Below are 20741 nucleotides of genomic sequence, written 5' to 3' on the forward strand. Positions count from 1 at the left end.
ACTTACTATTTCTAAGACTCAGTTTCTCCAGTCTCTACAGAACAGGTTAGTGACATTTTTCATAAATACAAGTATCTAAATGAATCTTTCTTACTGCTCTCGAACAGTTTCCCTGAGGGCTCGGGGCTCAAGCTTGTGCCTCTGCTAAAGCTGTGGGTGATCTCTAGTAAAGTATTTTTTACCATTTTCAACAAAACTGACTAATATTTAATATGTGTTTGAAATGTCAGCGTGTAAACTTGACAACTACAGATTTAAAAATCTCACAGAATAAGTTCATTGCCTTTCTCCGAAAGTTTGGCCAAAGACTTGTGATCATTTTGAATGATAAAAAGAAAGCTTTTCTTCTTACTTCTTTTTTATTTCAAATTAATATAAGGATACAAATGTTTAGGTTACATTGTTTTCAGTTCCAAGGCGAAGTTCAAGTTGTAGTTGACCCCTTCACCCTGGGGTCATGCTGAACAAGGGTTTTGATTTTTAAGAATAATGTCAGGAGCAAACTTCACGGTCTAGCCATACGATTTGGTTCTTCTGTCTAACTTGAGCTTGCGTCTGTCCTCACACCGCAGCTTTGCAGGATGGCACAACCAAACATGCTCCTGTTGAAGGGGAAAGCAAACAGCTCAACCGATCATAAACTAACATGAAATCAAGTCCATTTTTGCAATGTTTCTTCTTTAATTAACTTGCTGGAACTAATGACTTGCTCGTGCACTGGATTCTATTTTTGTTATAATTCCAAGGAGCAATACTGGAGTGCTTCCTCTTTATTACCAATGTATCTATGATTCATTACACTAAGAAAAGTCAGTGGACAGAGTCCGAGACTCCCCGTGAATCTGGCCAGTACTTAAAAATGATGGATTCTATGGAGAAGGTGATGGGGAACTCTCCTACCTCGTAGAAACACATTATGTTTTCATCGACTTCCTTTGATGCTGATGGAAAGCCTTTGAGAAAATTAAGGAAGCCAGGTCTCACAGAGGACATGGTTTCTGTTCTAGAGGTACAACCCAGCACCCACAATGTGAGAGCCGGGTCCTATTTTTCAGCTTTATTAGATGCCGAGTAGATGGCTTTTCCTTTACTCATTGCTGGCCTCATTGATTCTATATAATTACCTGACAATTTGAATGATCTCATTACACTTCCTAACTGGCTTCTTCTGGCAGTCTAATTTGTTCATAAAGTGTGGAGCTTAGGAGGACCTGCCAGCACTCAGGGAATTTCTTCCCAACTCAAAACTGTTGATGCTGTGATGTGAATTTGTTCTGTGATGGTTATGATATGTCTTGGGATTTGCTACCAAACACACCTGGTGTTCTATTTACTGTGGCAAGCTGGGGATTTTTTTTTCTTTTTCTTTTTAGAATTCCAGGATGAATTATTCATCATTACTTAGAATTTGGGTCTCTTTCATCTTTGTGCTTGTACAGCACCAAGGTGAGTACCACAGAATTCCATAAAGCTCTTGATTAGCATGCTCTTGAATTTATAAAGAGACGCTTTTATTGGAACCATAATTGTAAAGGCAGGTGTACATGTATCTACAGATACAACAAGAAAAATGTAAATGAAAATCTGTTGTCAAGGGTAAAACTCATTAACTTTGAGTGATGTTGACTCACAGTCCCACTTTTTCTTATTTAACTGCGAACACCATTTGTATATACCAGGTTGCCCTGTGTTAATGGAGTAGACCTTTAAAATAATGCAAAATATTTTCATTAAAAGTGCATAGGATAGGTGCGTAGGCACCCCCATATTTCATCATAGATTCCTATTAAAGCATGTACTTCACGGTGGATTCTTAAAGCATATACTTTAGGGTGGCACCTAAATAAATTTTTATTATTTAAAAATATATAACTGTTGGCAGCATGGCATATCCATAGTATCAGAGTTAGTAAAGGATGGAATATCACTACCCATGCTCGTCCTAGGCTGAAAATTTCATAAGTAACATGTTTCCAAGATTTTCTTTCTTTCACTAAATAAAATGTACTTTCCGGGCGGTGCCTGTGGCTTAAAGGAGTAGGGCACTGGCCCCATATGACAGAGATGGTGGATTCAAACCCAGCCCCGGCCAAAAACTGCAAAAAAAAAAAGAATATACTTTAATTTAGCCCAAAATTAGGAAGTTATAATGGCATTGATGTTGGTGCCTTGTGTATCAGTAACCTTTTAATGGCCAAAAAAATCTAAAACTACAAGTGAAATAAGATAATTATCTCCTTCCTGATGACTCCTGTGTAGCGTTGCCCCCGAAGGGCCCTAGACCTTTCTTTCTACTGTTGTTTTTGGAGTTTAGATGAGAAAGATGGGACAGTGTACACAGATTTTAAACTTTTGCATCCAAAATTCTAAAGCATCTTTATTTTGCTGGTTTGTTAGTTTTAGCTGACACAAGTCTGAAATGATCATATCTATAAGCCCATGGACAACGCTAATATTTTTCCAGAGTTGGGTGCATATATATAGTTCAAACATGTAAATCAGAGTGGGGAATCCCGCAGTAATGAAAGAGTCCCAGTGACTTCCATCTCCCACCCCCGTTTCAGGAAAGTACATTTTATTTATTTATTTATTATTTATTTTTGCAGTTTTTGGCCGGGGCTGGGTTTGAACCCGCCACCTCCGTCATATGGGGCCGGCACCCTTCTCCTTTGAGCCACAGGCACCGCCCGGAAAGTACATTTTATTTGGTGAAAGAAAGAAAATCTTGGAAATACGTTACTTGTGAAATTTTTAGCCTAGGACAAGCATGGGTAGCGATATTCCGTCCTTTACTAACTCTGATACTATGGATACGCTATGCTGCCAACAGTTATATATTTTTAAATAATAACGGCTTCTTTTTTTTTTTTTTTGTAGAGACAGAGTCTCACTTTATGGCCCTCGGTAGAGTGCCGTGGCCTCACACAGCTCACAGCAACCTCCAACTCCTGGGCTTAAGCGATTCTCTTGCCTCAGCCTCCCAAGTAGCTGGGACTACAGGCGCCCGCCACAACGCCCGGCTATTTTTTGGTTGCAGTTTGGCCGAGGCCGGGTTTGAATCCGCCACCCTCGGTATATGGGGCTGGCGCCTTACAGACGGAGCCACAGGCGCCACCCAATAATAATGGCTTCTAAGGTGGCACTTACTATAGTTTCAACCCACTCCCTTTTAGAAAGCAACCCCGTTTTGATTATATGCAATATGTATTGAGTATTTACAATACTAGATATTTCTTGTATTCTTCTTAAAATTGAACAGTTTATCTGTTCTTTCTTTTCTATTCAAAATCACAAACTAATTAGGATTCACTCACGAAGAGAAGAATCTTGCAAACTTGCCTCACCTTTGGAGCAGAGAGAGAAGTAAGGGTCAGTCTTTGTTCACGGCCACTGTCTTCTCTCTCCTCCATGAGAGGTTAAAGGTTTTCCATTCTCTAGGCAGATTAGCCAGCGCTGCCCAAAATACCAATTAATCTTTCCATAAAAATTGTTATAATTCACTGTGAATTTGAGCCCTCCTTAGTACTAGGGCATAAGTCCTAAAAAGTTCCCCATGAAAGATAAACTATGACGTGACTTGATTTGTTACCATTAATTTAGGAAAATTCATCACCTTTCGAATTTAATAAGTACCTGTATACAGTGCTGTCGTAGAGATATAAAGAGATTTTTTTTTTTAAACATCCTACTTTCTAGGAAATTGGAATTTTTTACTATTATGTAAATAGCAATGTTAGAAGACCCTTTTCCACCCACGGATTGTAATGTGAAACCCAGCTGGTTGGCTGTGCGCCCCTGTGTTTAAACTAGCTGCAGCACATCCTAAAGGCTGAAACAATCTGGTCTGTGTCTTAGAATCTTTGGGGGTTTAGGCAAATGATGCTTATACACTGAAAACCAGACTAGTTTCCCCTCTCTCCTCTGATGTTAGCCCTTGGCAAGAAAGTCGCTCTCCCTCCACACAGCTCTCCTCTTGCCCTGCTCTAGACTCGGCGAGTGGGGGCTGCTCAGGGGCTGCCTTCTGGCCTCTGTGCTCTGTTGTTTTTTTTTTTTGCAGTTTTGGCCGGGGCTGGGTTTGAACCCGCCACCTCCGGCATATGGGGCCAGCGCCCTACCCCTTTGAGCCACAGGCACCGCCCACCTCTGTGCTCTTTTTGCACAAGCCGAAGCCGGTTGCTCACTAGTCTATCAAGCCCATCAGTGCCCAGCGCGGGACCTTCCCAAGGAGAGGGCCCGACAGGTGAACGGGGCGACTGGGTCTGGCTGACAGCAAGAGCAGCGGCGACCTCAAGCACTGTGTCCACTCACTGTCGCTGAGAACTCACCCACAATTTTTAAGAAAAGAAACAACAACAAAAAGGATGATGTTCTCTTGTTTTAGTTTCATTCAAGAGAAGAAAGAACAGAGGCAGAGAAAACTGACACCCAAAACGTAGATTGTTTCACGGATGCCATCGGATCTGACCCTCAGGGTCGCAGACTCTGGGGAATTTGTCTCATTCTCTCGCCAAACTGGGCCACACCTCGCGAGAGTTTGGATGGGAAACTTGAGAGCAGCAAGCCCAGGCTGCCAGAAGGGGTGACCTTGCCCCGGGAAGAGTGCCGTGTATGTCTGTGTGATGACTCTCACCTGTGACCAGGAAACGTCAGCGCTCTGTAGCCCCTCCCCAGACTTCTCCGGGCCCAACTACCTTGCCCCAGAGGATCCTGTGTGTATCTCTTGTAAACAGGACCTGGGCATAGAGCTTCTTATGGGGCGTTCCCTCAATCAAGGTCATTCACAGACCAGTTACTACAAACCGCCTCCTCCTACTTTTGACCCGGTTCCAGCTGTTGTTTATTTCCTTCTGGGATCTGTAATCTTCTATCTAATGCAAGAGGGCGGGGACTCCTTTCAGAAAAAGACACGAGAGTGGAATTCTTGAGATAGAAGGAGCTTCAGAGCCATGACCATGCCCTACCTAGAGGCTGCCTCTCAGTACTCTGAGAGCTCCAGGCAGGGGTAATTTCGCAACCTGCCAGCCAGTTGTAAACCATGACTCACCAAGAGTCATGGAAGCCTAGGAAAGAAGCATCCAGTGGCAAAATGGGTGGCAAAATGGCATCACTACCATTTGCCTCTTTCACTACTGCAGAAGACGATGGTAGGTCTAGGGGGAGTGCCACGGCAGCTGACTTGTGTTCAGCATGCAGCCCTGACCAAAAGAAGCTGGCTTAGTTAAGTAGGAGGGAAGTCACTCACCAAATGGAAGAGGGAGCTGCCCTCTATCTAACCACCGTCTCTCTTGACAGCTCAGTCCAGGGAGCTCATGTATCCATTCTGGCAGAATGACACCAGAACCCCTAAAGTAGACGATGGAAGCTCCTCTGAGATTAAGTTGGCCATCCCAGTTTTCTTCTTTGGCGTTCCTTACCGCACGGTCTACGTAAGTGGAGACCCATCCCCGCCGTTGCTCTGTGGCCCTCCCTGGTGTTTGTCATTGAGAAAAGCCACCTTCCAGGGCTCCAGGAAAGGAGGATTTATTGGCAGCTGAATGACGAGTTCTGAGATTTCATGAGCTGATAGGTTTCATGCTTAAGAAATTCGAAGGTATATTTACTGTTCATAGTTGAGGAGTATACAGGGCAATAAATTGCTTTTGTAGGTGATTAAACAGAGAAGAGAAGCAGAGGTCCCAACACCACAAACATTTCTGCTACTCAACAAGATAAAAAGATGCAATGAAACACAATGGGAGGACTATCATTTTTCTTTCCCTTCTGGGGGTGGGAAAACTTTAGGCCATCTGCTGTTCTTGGGCTTCCTACCAATTTGGAGCAGAGTCGCTTCACAGTAGAGGGATAATCAACTATTATATGATAGTTGTTTGCAGAACTGGCCACCCTCACTAGGTCTGTAGATAATCCAGAGGGCCCTTCTGTCAAGGGTAGAAATGGTACTAATACAGTCAGAGCTCTCCTGGGCACCTGTGTTCCTGGGTTATTGAGATGTGCACATTGAGAGGAAGATTCAGGGTGCTCAACCTGTCCTTATCCTTGGCTATAAAGAATAGGGGGGAGTCACGTGTACATTATGTCACATCCTATCCTGGTCTGTGTCCTGTCCTGCAGGAAAAACGGAACTCTAAGCACCTCCACCTCTGGTCATCTGTGCATCTTGGACCTCCACATCCTCCCATGTTCGATTTCTAGGTCAGGGCCGATTCCCATTAGAAATAGTTTCCTCTTGCATCAGCAAACCAGTGGTTCCCCACCCCCCCACCTCACCCCACCCCCCAACCCCGCCTAAAGCTGGAGCTCCTGCATCACCTGGGCACTCATTAGCAATGTCACTCTCAGGCCCCACCCCAGCTCTACTGAATAGAAGCTCTGGGGGGATAGCCCAATAATCTGGGTTTAATGGGCCCCCCAAATGGGTCCAGTGCCCACAAAAGTTTGAAGACCACTGGCCTTACCCATGGAATATGAATGAGACACAACGTGAGCCGTTACCAGTTGCCTCTGCTAGTCTCTCCATTTTAATTACATCGATTGTTCCCAGCAAACACTTCGGTCTGGCGTCCTGGAAAGCCTTTCATGCTCTGCTCACAGCAGGGCCTTCCCACTCTGTGTCTGTAGTAGCTTGTTGTAAATTTGGGGATGTGTCGACCTGATTTTGGCGATGGGAAGGGAGTGCCAGACTTCCATTCCAGAAGCCTTAGCCTCCCAGGCCTCTAGAATAAATGTATTTAGTTATATTCTTCTTTCTCCTCCATTGCAGTATGTGACATAGAATCTGAAGAATTCTTTTTTTGCCCTTGCAGAAGGAGGCGCCTTAGTTTGAGGCAGACTTGCTTAAGGGTAAAGTGTTCCCTGCATTTCCAGCACTTTGAGTAGGACAGTCTTTTTCAAGCCTCCGGGTTGTTCCCCATTACTCAAAGAAATAGTTTAGAAATAGTTTCCAATAGCCAAAATGCCCTTGGAGCTCAACCTTTGCTTCCAGACACAGAAGTACCCTTGGCCCAGGAAGTGATAACTTACCTCTGGGGTCTGAGTCACTGTTAATGTATATAATGTTATTGATTAACAGGAAACACACAAACAATTAGCATATATAGGAAAATAATCTCCAGGTTTTCTGTGTCCGAGAATTGCAAGTATTCCTGTCACAGGCATTTCTGCAGCTGAAGCCATACAAGCTACGAGGTTAAATCCATTTGCTATCAACACCCAGATCTGCTAACACAGGGAGAGGCTGAACTGTTTACAGGTCCTGTGTAAACAGAGGGAACATGTTGGTTTGTGATTTGCTGTAAGGTTTTGTTATTTAATAAGTTTACGAAGCCATTTACAAATCATGAAGAAATCACCATGAGATAGTTATTTATTCACACATTGTAAAGTATTAATGTCTTAATTTTTATGCAGCGATTGTACAAAGAAGCTATCAAACTGTACACATGCTGGAAAGGAAGTGGGCATCTGTAGGTCTCGGCCTTGCCTGTATTCTGAGTACTGGAGTAGGTGTGACATAGCAGTGGAGGTCTTCTGCACATCTTATCCAGAGCAGCCTCATCCTCTCTTTGACACATCTGCTTTGTCAAAAATAGTAATCAAGGCTAGGCATGGTGGCTCACTCCTGTAATTCTAGCACTCCAGGAGGCCAAGGCTTGTGGATTGCTTGAGCTCAGGAGTTTGAGACCAGCCTGAGCCAGAGCAAGACCCCATCTCTACTAAAAATAGAAAAACGAGCCAGGTGTTGTGGCAGGTGCTTGTAGTCCCAGCTACTTGGGAGGCGGAAGCAAGAGGATCACTTGAACCCAAGAGTTTGAGGTTGCTGTGACCTGTGATGACACTGTGGCACTCTACCCAGGATGACAAAGTAAGACTCTGTCTCAAAAAAAAAAAAAAAAATAAGGAATCAAGAATCAAGGCCTAACATGGGACTTATGGGACTTCTCAATTTTTTTATGTAACTTTGCTTACATGCTTGTTTGTTTGATTTTCTTATTTATTTTGCATCCATGACTTTGTCTTTTTTGTCTTTATTACTCACATTGCTCCCCGGCTGGCCCAACATGCACACACATACCCATAGTACACACTCACATACACCCCGCACCCCCACCACACACCCATACCCAGCACACACACACACATCCACTCCCATGACACACACAGCCCAGCAGCATTTGATAAGTGTAAATAGAGACAGAATAGAGAACATGAGAGTGAAACTGCTTATTAATAAGAAACAAAACTGACTATAGATTGAAAGTGAAAGAAAACCAATGAGTGTGTCTGGAAAGAAACGAAATTCTTAGTTTGAGCAGCGGAAGCTGGTGTTTGGGGGTTCTAAGTCAGTAGTTTAAAAGTTGTTTTCATTCCTATGATCAGGCGAATGTCTGTCTTGGTTTGTGACTCCGAAGTTGTCATGGTTTCAGATCCACTCTGCAAAACCTCTCTTATGTTTGCAGGTCAATAACAATGGCGTCGTCTCCTTCAATGTCCTGGTGAGCCAGTTCACACCGGAATCTTTTCCTCTGACAGATGGGAGGGCCTTCATTGCCCCATTTTGGGCCGATGTGCACAATGGAATTCGAGGAGAGATCTATTACAGAGAGACCATGGACCCTGTCATCTTGAAAAGAGCCACCAAGGACATCAGGAAGTACTTCAAAGACATGGCAACCTTCTCTGCCACTTGGGTTTTCATTGTGACGTGGGAGGAAGTCACGTTTTATGGAGGCAGCAGCACCACACCTGTAATAATTCACATTTTCCACTTTCCACTTCATGTCCTGACATCTAATCCTTGTCCATCTTCACTACCGTGAAGGAGGCTCATAGTTAGAGCTGAGGAATGTCAGTTCCCTTGAGTTAAACTAATGGGTCTTGCTACCCACTTTCCAGGAAACAGAGGGAGATAGATTCGGAAGATATGTCACTGTTATCACAAATCATGATGAATGTCTAGAAATTGCCCCTCCACAGTTGCCTTGCAACAAGTAGCATTCCTATTTTGTAGGAAAGTGGTTAAGGCATTGAGATGTGTTTTGGGCCACCTGATCACAGGATAAGGGACCCACGTAGGAACCCAAAGGTCCTTTTCTCTCAGAGGCACAAATCCTTCTCTCCATCCTTAATTTTCTCCCCTAGCCCCCATAAAACCTGGTTGGAAGAGAAAAATAGAGTCCTGGATTTGGGCACAAATGATCTGGCTCATTTTATCATGTTACGATATTTTTTTTTTATTGTGATCAGGGTTGAAAGTATTCATATTTGATGTTAATTAGAGTGGGCAGTTTCATGAATAAAGTTTCAACATCTGCTCTGAAATCCCAAATGAGCAGTCAAATAAGAAAGATTATTGCTGGCATTATCGTAGAGATAATCAACTTTCTACATGAAGGGACAGAATGCAGTTTTCACAAAAGCCCGCAGCTGATTTGGGTGACTTTGGCAATGGGGAGGTTTGAAGTTGCAGACGCATTTTCGACTGTATCATTTCTAGTAAGCAAAGGCACTCAGAAATCTGCCCTCCACATTCTCAGGATTATTTCTAATTCCATCTGTTTTCCGATTTCCCTGGCAATGAGTCCGTTGTTTTAGCGGTGGAACAGTAAACTACCGAGTTAGAGAGAGGTGGAAAGTGCTGGGCTTGCAATCCATAGCTGTCCATCTGTGGACTGTGCTTTAGCACCTTCTAGCCGGAGCACCAAGAAGCACTTTATCGCTGAGAGGTTCTGCAGAACAGAAAGGCACAGGTGTAGACAGTGGATGCACTGGCTAGAAATAACCTCTAAAGCAGCATTTATTTTGCTCTGTCATGTTGTGCATCTCTAACGACTCCTGGGGTGATGTTTTATGTCCTTTAAACCTCACAGCTTACAGTGTGAGAATGCAGGAGGCCAGCAATCAATACATTTTAGTCAGTAGGGAAGAAAAAAAAAAAAAGAAATGCCCATCAAATGCTGACCAGCATTTTCAAAAAAACTTCCATCAGCAATAAAAATGGCAAGATAATTTAGATGCTTTCTGGTTATACGTTGGAGTAAATTTCTGAACCAGGTGAGAACACTTTCTATGAGGACAAATGAGGTAACATTTAAGTGCTTTGAGCTCCTTGGAGAAAAAAAGACGATCTAGTTCTCCAGAGCTGCAGAAGTATCCATCCATCCAGCCCATGAAATTGGCCTCACCTCTTGCAGCTCAGGGTTCCAGGTTTCCCCTTTTGCACAGAGGGATACATCTCATCGGGCCAAGTTAACACTAGGGCATGAGAGATCTTTCAAAGGCAGAAAGTCTCATGGAAGCCCATCAGAAAGGGAAGGAATGGGCAAGGGGGCATGTTTGCTTCAAGGAAGAAAAACTGTGGTAGGCTATTTTTACAAAGCATTTAACCCTCACGGAAATGTTCCCTAACAAGTACTATCTCCACTGTCAAGGGGAGGATCAGGCCCAAAGAGATGAAGTAACTTGCCCAAGTGGCAGAAAAAGGGATTCAAACCTCCTAGTAGGCAGCGTAGTGGTTCAACCCTTTAACTCCTGACTCTGAATCCTAAGCTCTTCTTTCCTCGGCTCCATCCTCTAGGTATCCTTGGGAGTCCTTTCCAGCAAAGAAAGCTTTAACAAGAATTGAAAAATATGATTTTACAAAAACAGAGCCAGAAGCGTCTTAGAATGAATGTCAAATTCTGTAGTGCAGGGTGGCAGTCAGCCCCTGGGCTGTCACTGGGATGGCGAGTTGGTTTGGAGGTGACTTCTGAGGTTGGAAATGGGTTGCTCTCAAGACCTGCTTGCACCAAAGATATTTCCAGCTTCATTTGGGGAAAAGGAATTCATCTCTGAAGGAGAAGGCTGATCTGAAAGAGGGTGTAGCTTTAGTCTTTGTGTGACCTTGACTTTGCACCTGTCTCTTGAACCTAACCCTGCTGGTGACCTTAGAGCAATTTTGATCTGATTGGTCACTTACCTCTGTGTCCCACTTTCCTCCTCTGCTGAAGAGAGGGAAGGCGCACATCAGCAGCTCTATCATAAACGCCATCAGCTGTGGCAGCACCGAGCTTGGAGACAAAGTTCTTTACAAAATGGGCTTTTCTTTACTCGTGCCTTACTTCCTACCTGGGACTGTCTAAAAAGGGAGGTTGGGGCTTCCAGGATCCTCTACCCCAGTTTGATTACACAGGATAAGGATTTGGGTCTTCCTCCTTGTCCGACAGAATGTTATCCAGGAAGGTATCCGCCAGCTGCGAAAGCGCTAGGTTTGAATAGAAAAAGGTCACTGCAGCCTCTCCTGTTAACTTGTATTTTTTTAATTGCCTGAAAACATCTGGCAAGAGTTTAACAAAGAGAAAATGTAAAGAACGGGGTTTATTTCCGAAAACCGTTTGTTACAAGGTTTGTTTGAATTTATGTAACATCTCTGCCCTTAAAAGTTTAAAATTAAGACAGCATGTGGTGACATTGTCTGAAAGAGAGACTGAGGGCTCTGTCTCCAATCCCATTTTCTGTGGTTGGGTCACTGAGAAGTTTCCAGCAACCCATTTCCCTTAGTCCTCAGTTTTCTTAGGCATAAGATGGGAATGGGGGGAAAAAGCCCCACCCAACCTAGAGTTGGTCTGAAGTACGTATGAGTGTTGGCGATTTTGCAGACATAAAGTGATGCACAAATGCTCACTAGAGGAGTAATTTCTCCCCACAAAGTGCTTGGTCACAATCACTTTCCAACTTCCATTTTTAAAAGGGGAGACTTAGAGTCAGGATCTGCCTTGTTTTCCAGGAGGGCAGAGAGCGCAATCTACATAACCTATCACCTGCTCCCTCTCCCCCCAGGCCCACGGCCCTCCTAAGGGGACAGGTGACCACCTCTCTGTCCCTGGCTGGACTCCTTCCTGTTGTTAATGCTCATGCCGCCATCTACAGGTGCTCTTGTATTATCACAAGCGCAGCCAGGTCTGAAATCTCTGTCTGGTACAAATCAGAGATGGAAGCCGGTGCTGAGTCAGACTCTGGCTTTATTTCAGGCAATTTCTCTTTGAGTTGCACAGCCCCACTTGTCTTGCTTCTCCCACCGGAGGCGAGAACAAATTCAGGGAGGAGGCAGAGCTCTGGGCTGCAGAGCGGCTCTGCGCTGCTTGCGGGCAGGTGAGGGGAGGCCCCCTTGGGGAGTGCCCTTTCATTCATGGGGCCACGCGTTCCCATCCTGTAGGTGAACACCTTCCAGGCTGTCCTGGTGTCTGACGGCTCCTACACATTCACGCTCTTCAATTATTACGAAATCAACTGGACCACCGGCACAGCCAGTGGCGGCGACCCCCTGACGGGGCTTGGCGGGGTGATGGCGCAGGTAGGTGGCTCCCCACTTCACCCTCCAGCGTGTTCGGAACGTTGCACTCTCTGCTTAGGTAGCTCAACATCCTGGAGGGAATCTTGCCAATAGGTGGGCTAGGAGGCTCGTGCCCATCACAGGTACCCTGCCCTGGGTGTGGGATGGATGGGACAGGCCTTTCTCAGCTGGGATGACGGCTGCAGTGACTCCAGGAAAAGCCAGCTCTTGGTTTCAAGTGTGCTGGATTCTGACAATAAGGCAGCTGGGCCAGTTAACCAATGGGATAGTTACAGTACTCAGAAGTCTTCTCTTCCCTTTGTGCTTCAGGCAGGATTTAATGGTGGAAACCTCACCAATTTCTTCAGCCTCCCCGGGTCAAGAACCCCTGAGATTGTGAACATTCAGGAGACCACAAATGTCAATGTTCCAGGCCGCTGGGCATTTAAAGTGGACGGGAAGGAAATTGACCCAGCCAATGGCTGCACCTCCAGGGGTAAAGCTTTCCCTCTTGTCTGCGCAAAGCTGGGTTTGTTTAGATTAGATTGACAGGCAGGCTTTTAAGCCATGGGGGCGGACTCCTTCGTGAAGCCTTACTCTTTTGACATCTCTCAGCTGGGTAATGGGGATCAAGGTAATTTTAGCGTGCACATTCATCACTCCGGGAGCTGAAACCCTGCATTTGCCACAGTGCGGCTTTGGCAGTCCTTGCCTGAGGTGTGCGCAGCTATCAGTTCTGAGCAATTCTGAAAAGGATCGGGATCTAGAGCGATTTCTCAGCCAGAGGGACAAAAACGAGCCTTCCTGCTTGACATTTTTGTTGTTGGTGCTACTCCCTCCCCCTTCTTGTTTTCCTTCTCATCCTTACTCTCACTTTGCCATCTGCACTTTGTAGATCCATGGAAGTGGGCGCACGGCCAGCATTGCCAAGTCCCTACACGGGTAGATCAGTATTTCCGAGTATGACTAGAAAGAAAGAAAGAAAAAGTGGCCTAGTCTTTAGGGCAACCTCTCTTAAAATCCTCCCAGCAGCAGTAAAATATGCAGGAATTGGGAAAGAATCAAAGCTGGCTTAGGTCTCTGCTGTAGTTGAACCTTGATGGGTTTCCTTTACTCTGGCATCCAAAGTTTGAAGCCTTCTCTATCAAAACATCCTCTGGATGTGCAAAATAGCCATGGGACTCTCACGGGAACATCCCAATTATGGGATTCCTGCTGCTTATGTGTCCAAAAATATTCAGAAAACAGAACTTTTGATAATAGTTCTGCTCCCACGAGTGGAGTCTCTAAAAACTACTAGAAGCAGAAAATCATGCATCTGTATATATTCATTTATCCACCCATCCGCTCATCCTTCCTCTAAGCCATCCACCCATCTCTGCAACCCACCCACCCATCCAGCCAGACACTGCATCTCTCTGAAGAACATTTTGAGAACCCCAGCGGGGTGCCAGGTAGTCTGATAGGTGCTGGAGATGAAGGTGCTCTAGCCACCCATGACATTACCCTGATAGAAAGACAGCCACTAGAATGATGACACGGCGTAGATAGGATAGACATGAGTGTAGCGTGCTGTGGGAGCACAGAGGAAGGCCTGGGCAAAGGGTTTCTAGGTCCTAAGAAGGTTTGTAACAGGGATGAGATCTCTCCTGTCCCTCAGATGGAAAGCTGGCCTGCACGTCTCAGCAGCCCCGAGAGGCCTCAGGCGTCCCCCATGGCTCAGCCTCCGTTTACTTATTGCACAGAAAAGGAATATTCATAGGGTCTGGGACACCTGTGCCCTTGGCCATTCCTTGTACTGTGTTATCCAACCTCTGCATTAGCTCTAAGGACAGTCACATGTGAAGCTGGCCAGCCTAGGCACCCTTGCCTCTGTGCACTGTATAAAATCCCACCTGTTCAGAATAGCAAATCAATGTTTTGGAGCTAAGCTGGCATTTAACTGATGAGGACAGAATCTAGTTCCAGAGCTCGCCAGGATTTCAGAGATGCGCCTTCCACCCTCCCAGAGTGTAAATGCAACATTGCTTAAAGTCTGTGAGAGACGCCAACCCAGTAGCCCAAGAGCTGTCTCCCCTTTATGGCCTGACTCTTACCCAAACACCTCTTCCTGTTGTCCAAACATCACACAGCTGACTGGCTGTGGCCGTGCAGTGTGGGTTCCCAGTGATGGCCTTTCACCTAAGTCCTGGGCATAAAGCACCATGATAATGGAAAACTTCGTCCCCCAGAGCTGTGAAGCTGGTCAGAGGCCAGCTGTGCACAAAGTCTCCATGCAGACTTCATTGTTTTTCTCCTGAGGTATGGGTTTGGGTTTCATTGGCAGGACCAGCTCAATATCCTTATCCAGACTGCTGTGCATTTTTACGCACCTCTGGGCATATATCGGTCTAATGAGATTGGATTTGGGCCTGGGTTATAGCAGGCAAAGTGTTGCTCCTTGCTGTTTTATTATATTATCATTTCACAAACAAAATTATTTTGAAGAATCTACCATTTAGTCCAAGCCTCCTCTATTCAAAGGCATTTTTCTCTCATTTATTGGAAGCCTGATAGAGCAGAGACTGGACGTGATACTGAGCAGAGGCTGTTCCGATATATTGCAGCCCTGCACTGGTGCCAGAGAGCATAGTGCTGATGCCACCCCCAACTGGGAATGTGAATAAATCCATGATCTCATTTTGGGGCCTTTTTCTTAACAGGTATAAAACATAATTGCCTGTTGAGATACAATTATTCCTGTTCAGCAGATAGAGAAAAGATTGTTACTGAGGTCCCGGGTTTTCTGCCTTACAGGCTGGTGCTATTTACTAGATAGTCAGTTTTATAAAATCTTGAAACATCTTAGCCAGCCCTTTCAATCTACAGTTACTACTGGTACATGATGTTATTTACATTTCTTAATGTTGTGTCTTTGATACTTCCCCATTCAGACTTGCTCAATTCACAAATGCTTTTGCCTCTGTCAACGTGTGTTAGCTTTTTTATATCGCTGTTCCCTGTAAGACAGGGATGAGAAAATAGCATTATCCACATTTTACAGGTTCAGAAAACAGACATGTGGAAGTTAAGTCAGTAGTATTAGAAGTTGATTTCTTGACTTTGACCTCCAATCAAGGATGTGATCCCGGCCCCCAGCTCAGAGATGTTTCTATTTCATTTTAAGGTTGAAGTTAGCAACTGGCATGGTTCAGTCTTTCAGTGGGGGAGATTATTTATGACTAAAATGGTTTTGAAGACTAAATATCTACCAAATAAATAATAGTGAATCTTAAAACAATTAGCATATCTTTTAAAACCATTCCTCCCAACCCCTGCCCCATTTTCCTCCTGACCTAGAATTTGCAAGAAGTTCTGTCCAGTGGGGAAAGAGAGAGGATGCTGGACTTGGACAGGGCCTAACAGTAGGCCCAAGGGAAAAAACTTGTGGAGGTAAATCTTGCCTGAGCAGCATCTATAGGATTCCTGAGCCTTTGTAAGTGCCAAGCAGATGGTCAGCCCTTTCCAGAATCTTCCCAGGAAGCTTGGATTTACACTTGTGTATCTGACTCCAGTTTTCTGCTGCCGTCCTTTCCTGGCACATACTGGGTCCCCAACACACAAATGAATGAGCAAATTAGCAAATAAACAGTGTTGCTGAGTTACCTGGGTAAACCGGGTCTTCCTTCCGAATACCCTGCATCATATTCCTGAAAGGAAGGAAATGCCTCCTGAGTGTCATAGCCTTTCCTGTGGAGGAAGATGATGTGACTTTCCTGGCGTGTGGTTGTGCTCACCATGTGGAGACAATAATGCCAAAGGCTTAGAGTGGATTCAGACAGACTGGGCTCGGAATTCTGGCTTCACCACTGAGTTTCTGAGCCATCTTGGATGAATGACTTGCCTCCTCTTAAGCCTCAGTTTCCTTACTTGTCAAACGGGGCGACACTTCCTGCCTACTAGGGTTCTTGTGTGGATTAAATGGTATGATGGAAGGAAAGCATTTAGTCCAACCCCCAGCGCAGAGGGTGAGTGCTCAATAAATGTTGGCTCTGATGTCGTTATTCCCCAGGACAGTTCCTTCGGCGAGGGGAGGTGTTTTGGGATGACCTGAACTGCACCATCAAGTGCCGCTGCCTGGATTTCAACAATGAGATCTACTGCCAGGAGGCCTCCTGCAGCCCCTATGAGGTGTGCGAGCCCAAAGGCAAATTCTTCTACTGCAGCCCCGTGGAGACCAGCACGTGCGTGGTGTTTGGGGAGCCGCACTACCACACCTTCGATGGCTTCCTCTTCCACTTCCAAGGCTCCTGTGCCTACCTGTTGGCCCGACAGTGTTTGCAGACTTCCAGCCTCCCCTTCTTCAGCGTGGAGGCCAAGAACGAGCACCGCGGGGGCTCAGCTGTCTCCTGGGTGAAGGAGCTCTCGGTGGAGGTCAATGGCTACAAGATTCTCATCCCCAAAGGGAGCTATGGAAAAGTCCAGGTGAGACCCTCTCCATACTTCATGGGGAGATGGAGAAGCTGGAGATTCTTCAGTGGGGGGAAGACTTCCTCAGCTCTGCTGGTGCTGCTGTTTGTCTCTTGACAGTACCAAAGAGATGCGTGGTTCTCCCTGCCTTGCAAATAGCTTATAAAACATTTTACGGGGCTAAGTTTTATTGATGCAAGAGCTACTGTAAGCTCTCTCCTCAACATGCCTATCTGCTTTTGAACTTAGAGTACATTTAGATACTCATTCCCTCATAAACGCTGGTACACATACACACACACACGGTAAATTTAGTTTCTTGTGGCCTTGGCTTGCAATAGTTGTAGCTACACAGCCATGGACATGGTGCAGTCACAAAGTGCAAACCCCTAATTCAGTACAGCTTATGATTAACAATCCTCACCCCCCCCTTCCCCCATTCTGTTTGCCCAAGAGTGGCTGCTTCATTTTCATAGAAACCTCCAAAATGATTGATGTCTCCAGAGGTATCACCCATGCAGGCACCTGAGCTGGCCTGGGTGACTTCCTCAGTGAAGGCTGCTGGGTGGGAAAGTCTGTGAAAGCTTTGCCTAGACACTCCTCAAACAGAACCCCCCCGCCCCAGACACACACATATACTCCTGCTTCGAATGACGGAGATCTTGGGTCTCTGCTCACCTGTTTAGCATATGCAAATGAGTCTTGTCACCATCCACCTGGATTTCAAGCAGGGACATCCACAAAAGAGGGAGAGCAAAAAGCCACTAGCAATTACTCAATTTGTGGAGACCACAATTTTCATAATGTTAATGAAGGCCTTGTTGCAACCATGTATTTACTCAAGCAATAATAACCAGGGCCACGCAGGGTTGATTGCTGCAACCCTGTGCCATCCTTAACCCCCGTGCATGGAGGTCATTACAGAGATTACAAGTCAGAAGTGATGCCAATTCAGGGATTTCTTTTTTTCTTCCTCTCTCTTTTTTAAGGCATTGTAGTTTTAAATGACGTAGCCCGTCCATTCAAAGGCAGGACCAGGAAACTAATTCTGTTTTTCCTGGCTCTGCCTTTTCCAAGTCTGTGCCATTCGTCAGTCTCATAATGAGGAAAGTGAGCTATGACTGTGGCTGAAATGCCAATTTACTTGTTATTTGGTTAGTTTGCTCCAGGGACAGCTCTGTATATCAAATCAAACCTGAGAGTTTGGGTACAAACATTTGGAGTTTTTCCCTTTTAAATTTATATTGCGCTGCTGAACACCATACTTATCCTTACAGATAGATGCTGGCATCTCGAGCTAGAAGAATTTTTCACTCGCCTCCTCCTACTGGCTTGTATTGTGGGGCTGATGTGTATGATATCAGGAGTTGAAAAAGAAAGCTTCCTACTTTCTATTTTGATTAAAATTCTTTTCTGCTCACAGTCAGACTTTTTTTTTAAGAAAGAAAAGGACCCCGTCATTTCTTTCAGGTGCAGCAGCTCTGCTAATTTTGCGTGGCTGCGTTCCATTGTCCAAGTGCAGGGCACGCATTCCTCAATTTTCTGCAGCAACGGGGAGATGTGGATGTGAATGTAAATGTTTCAGAAAGAAAAGGTTATGTGACTCCAACTGCAAGCTAACAATGGCTTCCTTTTCCATTTGCCAAATGGTTTCCAAGCATCTCTGAATACAGCTGCTCTGGTGGAGAGAGTGGCTCAGTAGACAGCAGAGTCCCAGTCCAGGGCGATGTGGGGACAGGCAGGGAGCAGGCTGGGGAGCAGGAAGGAGCCCAAGACGCCTGGGAGGAGCTGACTTCTTCAGCCATGTGGTGCCAGGCCAGAAATGGCCACTAAGATCTGTTCTTCCCAGCCCCAGAACTTTCTCCAACCCTGTTTCCATATGCTGGCGTTAGGAATTATGTTCTGTGTATGGATCCCCCTCATTGAACTGTTTTCAAACAGCAAAATAAATAATTTAGGCTTATATAAGCTAAGAAAACCAGCCTCACTAAGAATCCATATATAACAAACATCTCTTTCTGAACCCAGTAGTTTAGGGTGCTCTGGTGAAAAGGGGGCCATGGTCAACTAGCACATGGTGCTGAAGAGCTCAGGCTCTGGGGTCAGCTGCCCAAACCCCTGCGTCTCCACTGCCAGGCATGGGGCCTCTTGAACTTCCCTTTGCTGTAAAAGTGGGGCAGCCCCGTCTAGGAGGTGGGTCCCTGGGCTGTAGCCCAGCCTTGGCTGCCTCTACTCAGCATTAGCATGGAGGCAGCAGGGAACCTTTGGAGCCCAGCCAGTGTGAAGTCAGGTCCTGTCACCTGCCTATCACACCAGCCCTGATCCTCAATTTCCTCACCTGTAAAAGCGGAAGATGATAAGGCCTCTCCGAGGCTGCCCTGAGAATTAAATGGAACAGCCACACATGCCTGGCACACAGTAGGCACTCGGTGCATGCTGGTTCCATGTGGCCCAGGGCACTTCCCTTCAGTTCTAAGACCCAGCTTCTGAAGTTCTGCTTCCTCTCCTCGCCTTGCCCTTGATGGCATCCTCAGAGACACTGTTGAAGAGGGAAGTGGGTAGAATGCAGAGAGAAGACGGGAAAGCGTGAGGTTCACCAGCCACTGCTAAGCCAGGGCTGTGTCAGGGCAGTTCCCTGGAGCTTCCGCCCTGAGCTCTGTGGGGCACAGTGATTATAACGTGTGAGAGCGAAAGGGGGTGTGAGGAACATTTAGGCCGGAAGAAAGGAATCAGCGGAGACCCACAGTCACCCAGGTATAAGGCCAGCCAGCAGGGGACAAAAAGAGATGCGTTCAACCAGGGGGACCATGGAACTATCCGGAGCCAGCCAACCTGTGGCTTCTGCTCTGGGACACATAACTTTACCCCTTAAGAGCAGGAAAACACACTCAGCAATTGATGTATTTGACATTGCACCCACCTTGGGGAAGACCTCCCTTTCTACATGCTAGCACAGAACAGTGGATAATAATTGCTCAGTATTCTCACTAGCTGACCTTCCTTTCAGTATGGCTTTTCTTACCCTTGTTGGCTAATCCTCTGCCTAGCAGATGAGAATAAATTAATTAATTCCTTTTGTCTTTCACAGGATGATTTGTTTCTCAAGCCTATTTTTCTTATCCCCTTCCCCCTATTGCTTATGATTTGAATGTTGCTACCTCCCAGAAGCCATATGTTGCGATCCTAACTCCCAAAGTGATGGTGTTAGGAGGCCGGGCCTTGGGAAGTTGTTTAGGCTGTGAGGATAGCACCCTCATGAATGGGATTAGTACGTTTACTAGAAACCTAGAGAGAGCTCATTTGCTACATCTACCATGTGTGAATGCAGCTAGATGGGGCCATTTATGAAGCAGATACTTGGCCCTTACCAGACACTGAATCTGCCAACAACTTTGATCTTGGACTTCTCAGCCTCTAGAATTGTGAGAATAAATTTATGTTCTTTATAAGTCCCCTAGTTTATGGCATTTTATTATATCACCCCAAACGAAGACAGAATATTGCCACCAGGAGTGGGTTGCCACTGTAATAAATGCCTAAAAATGTGGTAGCAGCTTTGGAACTGGGTAATGGAAGAGTTACCACAGAGGCTGGAAGAGTTTAGAGGCACAGGCTAGCAAAAGCCTACAGTACCATGACTGAGTGATTAGGGGTGATTCTGGAGAGGCCAACTACTAATCTCTAGAGACAAGATAGGCGCAGTGCCATCTGCCATGGTGAATCTCAGGAGCAATGGACAATCTATTGTCTTATTTCCTAAACAGCTCAAAACATAGCAACAATGTATAGCCAGGTAAGACCCTTGTTTTTCCCCATGTGCCAGAAACAAGAATGGGGCCAGGACAGCTTATGCACACTTATAGTTAAGCCCCCCCCCCCGCACCCAGGGCTGTTCTGAGACTAATCCTTCCATCCCAGACCACACATGTGAGTGTCTACAGGTGTTTAGCATTGTAAGTGCGAAAAACAAAATCAACTCTCTCTC

At 45.7% G+C, this 20741-nt stretch overlaps 1 protein-coding gene across 1 annotated transcript in view; it reads left to right on the forward strand.

The window, feature by feature from the left end:
- The first annotated feature begins 1382 nt into the window (after positions 1-1382).
- Positions 1383-20741, forward strand: part of TECTA (tectorin alpha) — a 75871-nt gene continuing 56512 nt past the window's right edge. Inside the window, 6 exon segments of the mRNA XM_053594531.1 lie at positions 1383-1446; positions 5293-5426; positions 8457-8744; positions 12191-12328; positions 12638-12803; positions 16359-16771. Coding sequence (XP_053450506.1) covers positions 1383-1446; positions 5293-5426; positions 8457-8744; positions 12191-12328; positions 12638-12803; positions 16359-16771 — 1203 coding nt within the window.

The sequence above is a fragment of the Nycticebus coucang genome, chromosome 6 (assembly GCF_027406575.1).
Source record: "Nycticebus coucang isolate mNycCou1 chromosome 6, mNycCou1.pri, whole genome shotgun sequence".
NCBI classification, from domain to species: Eukaryota; Metazoa; Chordata; class Mammalia; order Primates; family Lorisidae; genus Nycticebus; species Nycticebus coucang.